Genomic DNA, 3,668 nt, shown 5'->3' on the forward strand with positions numbered 1-3,668 from the left:
ATGGAATTCTTTTGAACTTTCAAAACGTTAACCAATCACAGTAGTTTTTGTTCTGCACTGCAATTGGACAAAAAGAAGGACAATTATGAAGTGATATTGAAATATACAGGTGGCAGAATTTATAAAACAGATCATCTTACAGAGGTGGTGGGCTTTTTTAGGGGTGTCGGCTTTTTCCGGGGTTCACTGTAACAGTTAACAGTAAACAAAGCTGAGAAGATTCCAAAATCAGTTCATACATACTAACAGGAGCTGGTGACCAAATGTCATGTCTGTTGTCAGCTTTGCGTGAAGAATCGCGAAATTCGACTCAAGCGAACCATCGTTTCCCTTCAATTTTAGCTCACGATACCAAGAAGGTTGTGGTCAGTGGAGCTTAAGTGCAAATACAGTCTCCCAGTTGACACTAGGAATGGTTTGGATGGGCAGAGCACGGGAACTTACGGATTCGACCACAGGAGCTGTACAGAGGACTGAAAAGAACAGGCGTCTAGGATATTTTTCAGAGAGCATGAGCGCCCAAGTTCAGCGGCTGACACCACAATGTACGTGATGAGCAAAACGCACTGTGTTCTATCGGTCCACAAGCACGACCAATAGTCTAGGTTGAGTGCATTTAAAAAAGTTTGGAACACTTGACTTTGACTCGTAGCTAACAGCAAGTAAAAATTTGTCAAGATGACTGTGTGAGCGAACATCCAATGAATTAGATGAGCAAACTGATACGATTCTATCATACAAACTTGCAAATAGACGTGCAATTTGAAGAATTATCGAAATGACCGATTTTTACTGTTATCATAAATCTCGAGTGGCAAGACGCAGCCGTACCGGTTTGTTGATCTTAGAAAGGTGCTGCGGCCTCGAGTTTACGAACCATCTGTGTTCCTTTTGGGCAATATTGACCTACATAACTTCAAACTTGGCATCATGATTGCAAGCGAATAGTGTGGATGCCTGCTCTGGTCGAGTGCGCCCCGAGTCCAGCTCAACCTCGCTGAGGTCGGTTGCTGGATGTTGGATGGATTTGTACGGGACGATTTAGTACGGGACGACCTGGACGTCCTGGTAAGTTGCTACTGTATTGAGGGGAATGAAGTGAACTGACTAGGAAGGTAATGATAAGTAACTCAGTTTGGATTTGCATTGCCTTGCGGACAAACAAGGCGTGGCTTCACAACAAAGATATCTTTAGTGCACTACGAGCCTGTAATGGCTGAGAGTGATCACGAAGAACAAGACCGATTGCGTTCGCCTGGAGGCAACGACGACAGGTCGCGGTCGAGGGAGCGTGGTCGTACCTCCCGACACCAGACGAGTGGCCGGCGTGGAGACTTCCAGCCGGTTCCTGTACCGTTCCAATCCCCGCGGCGACGCCAGCCGCAGCCGATCGACGTGGCCATGCCGTGGAGCGGTTATGCTCGGGCAACTGGGACGCCACATGACCCCAGCCAAGTCCCCTTCCCAGTTGGTGAGGAAGAAGCGTCTCCTGGCCCGTCGGCTTGACCAGAGCCGACGTGTGCCCGTAATGGCGACCAGGATGACGACGACGTGGGTGAAAACGCCCCGTATGTGGTACATGCGCCGGCAATTCCCCATGCCCCGAGCTTTAGCGGCTCAACCAAGCAAGAGCGTCGCGCTTTTACGGCGCAAGTCAATGCTCTGCAGACAGCTGGAGCTAGACTGTTCGTTATGCCGGTGTCCGCGTGTATGGACCACTTCACCAAACGGCGCGTGGCGCTGTGGGATTTTAACCGTCCCTACTATTGAATCGCGGAGTCCGAATGGATTGCGTGGTTTAACATGGCGTCGAGGAAGAGCCACGTGATCTGGACTCGCTGAAGTAACGCCTCGAACGACGATCCTTTTCGACGTAAAGAACCTGGACGTCGAGTCTCGTGCAAGATGCTGGGTGAACTCATAAAGGCCCTGGAGCGCGACAACCAGGAGTGGATCCTCGACGAGGAGGGCAAGGTTGTCGTGGACGTTATGGTCAAGGCGGTGCGGCCTTCGATGCTACAGTCGGCCGTAAAGAAGCAGATGCAACTGCAGCGCAATAAGCCGTTGCGTAAGGATGTGTTTCGCTTCGTTCGCTGGCTGCGGACGTTCGCAGCCGGCTACCAAATGTACGGAGGGGTCGAGGACGAGAAGTCCTCCAAGCCCGCAATAGCCCATGACAGCCGTAACAATGCGCCGAAGAGGCCTGACGAGAAGAGGCTAGACGGGGGAGCAGGCCCGGCGAAGCCTAAGTCCTCGGATGGGGTTGCCAGGCCGGATGCACCGCCCGCCCCTGCGAGGAAGCCGGCGGCATGTCTGAAGTGGAAGTCTACGGCCCACAAGGTCACTGACTGCCCAAAGACTAGGTGAGGCGCAAGCCCTCCTAGCTGCGCAAATGCAGAGTGGAAGGATGCCCGTGAGGCGCGTCCGACTGCTAATGTAATCGATCTCGGCCCGACCCGGTCGAAGATCGAAGGAGGAGCTACCGTGGCGGACGTCGTCGTGGTGGACAACTTGTCACTTGACACGGGTGCTAACGTCAACGTGGCATCTGTGGGGCCCTGGAGAAGCCTGGCGTGGCGACCCAGGTGGCGGTGGACGACACACCGACTGCCCAGTACCCGTACGGCATAGCGACCAAGCCTGTGCTCCTAAGCCGACGCTAAACCCTGAGCGTGGCACTCACGACGACATGCGGTCCTCTCTTGCTGCGTGGCTTACCAGTCTGGATCGACGATGATGCGGACGACGACGTCGCGCTGTTATCCGCCGTCCGGTGATGGAGTCCCTAGGATTCTCAACGGACGCGCTCAAGCCTGAGTGGGACATGTCCGACAGCGAGTTCCTGCCATCTGCAGACACTGCTGTCAATCGAGTGTGTGCGTCCCGGCCAGCCGTCCAGGACTTTGACCCCGAGGCGGGAATGGAATGCTCAACCCCTGTTCTGGATGTGCTACCTGGGGAGTCTAAGGAAGACCGACTTCGCAGATGCGAATCGGAGGTGAAGTATATCCTCGCGTCGAAGGTCGAGGAGGCGCGAAACCATGGTCTGGGCCAGGACGAAGTTGAGCGCCTCGAGAACATGCTGTCCTGGTTCGTCAATGTGTTTCGAAAGGATATCGGGTGCGACCCTCCGATCAAAGTGGAGCCTCTACTGATTCGCCTGAAGCCAGACGCGGTCCCCGTCAAGTGCTCGATGCGTCGCTATCCACCCGACCACGTGGAGTTCCTGAAGCGGCATGTCGATCAGCTCGAAGCGGCCGGTCTGGTCTACCGAAACAATCGGGCGACATGGGCTGCAGCGCCTCGGATCGTGCCGAAAAAGGACCCAGGCGATCTGCGCATGACTATCGACAGTCGCCCGATCAATATCTGTACGGTGCCTATGCCGTGGCCGATACCAAACCTGGACGCCGCGATGGTCGTCCTGGTCGGCACCTCGGTCTACTTAACCCTGGACTGGACGAAGGGGTACTGGCAGCTGCCGTTGCATCCGGCCAGCCAGGAGCTGTACTCGATCATACCACCCTGCGGTGCCTTCACGCCGACGCGTGTGTTGATGGGCCAGAGTGACGCCATTGCGTTTTGTCAATCGGACGGCCACCAAATGTTCGGTGAGCTCCTATTTCGCGGCTTACTCGCCTGGCTGGACGATCTGCTGGGCGCGGCGA

At 54.9% G+C, this 3,668-nt stretch overlaps 2 protein-coding genes across 2 annotated transcripts in view; both read left to right on the forward strand.

The window, feature by feature from the left end:
- Positions 1–1,905: 1,905 nt before the first annotated feature.
- Positions 1,906–2,663, forward strand: H310_03901 (hypothetical protein; the record flags this gene model as incomplete). The annotated part of the gene is made up of 2 exons (XM_008867970.1): positions 1,906–2,340; positions 2,565–2,663. 2 exons carry the CDS (start codon positions 1,906–1,908, stop codon positions 2,661–2,663), a joined length of 534 nt encoding a protein of 177 aa, XP_008866192.1.
- A 113-nt stretch (positions 2,664–2,776) lies between these two features.
- H310_03902 (hypothetical protein) overlaps positions 2,777–3,668 on the forward strand; it is a gene marked incomplete at both ends in the record, with an annotated part of 6,823 nt that continues 5,931 nt past the window's right edge. Inside the window, one exon of the mRNA XM_008867971.1 lies at positions 2,777–3,611. Coding sequence (XP_008866193.1) covers positions 2,777–3,611 — 835 coding nt within the window. The remainder of the gene's footprint in view (positions 3,612–3,668) is intronic.

Source organism: Aphanomyces invadans, assembly GCF_000520115.1.
Source record: "Aphanomyces invadans strain NJM9701 unplaced genomic scaffold supercont1.6, whole genome shotgun sequence".
In the NCBI taxonomy this organism is placed as follows: domain Eukaryota; phylum Oomycota; class Saprolegniomycetes; order Saprolegniales; family Verrucalvaceae; genus Aphanomyces; species Aphanomyces invadans.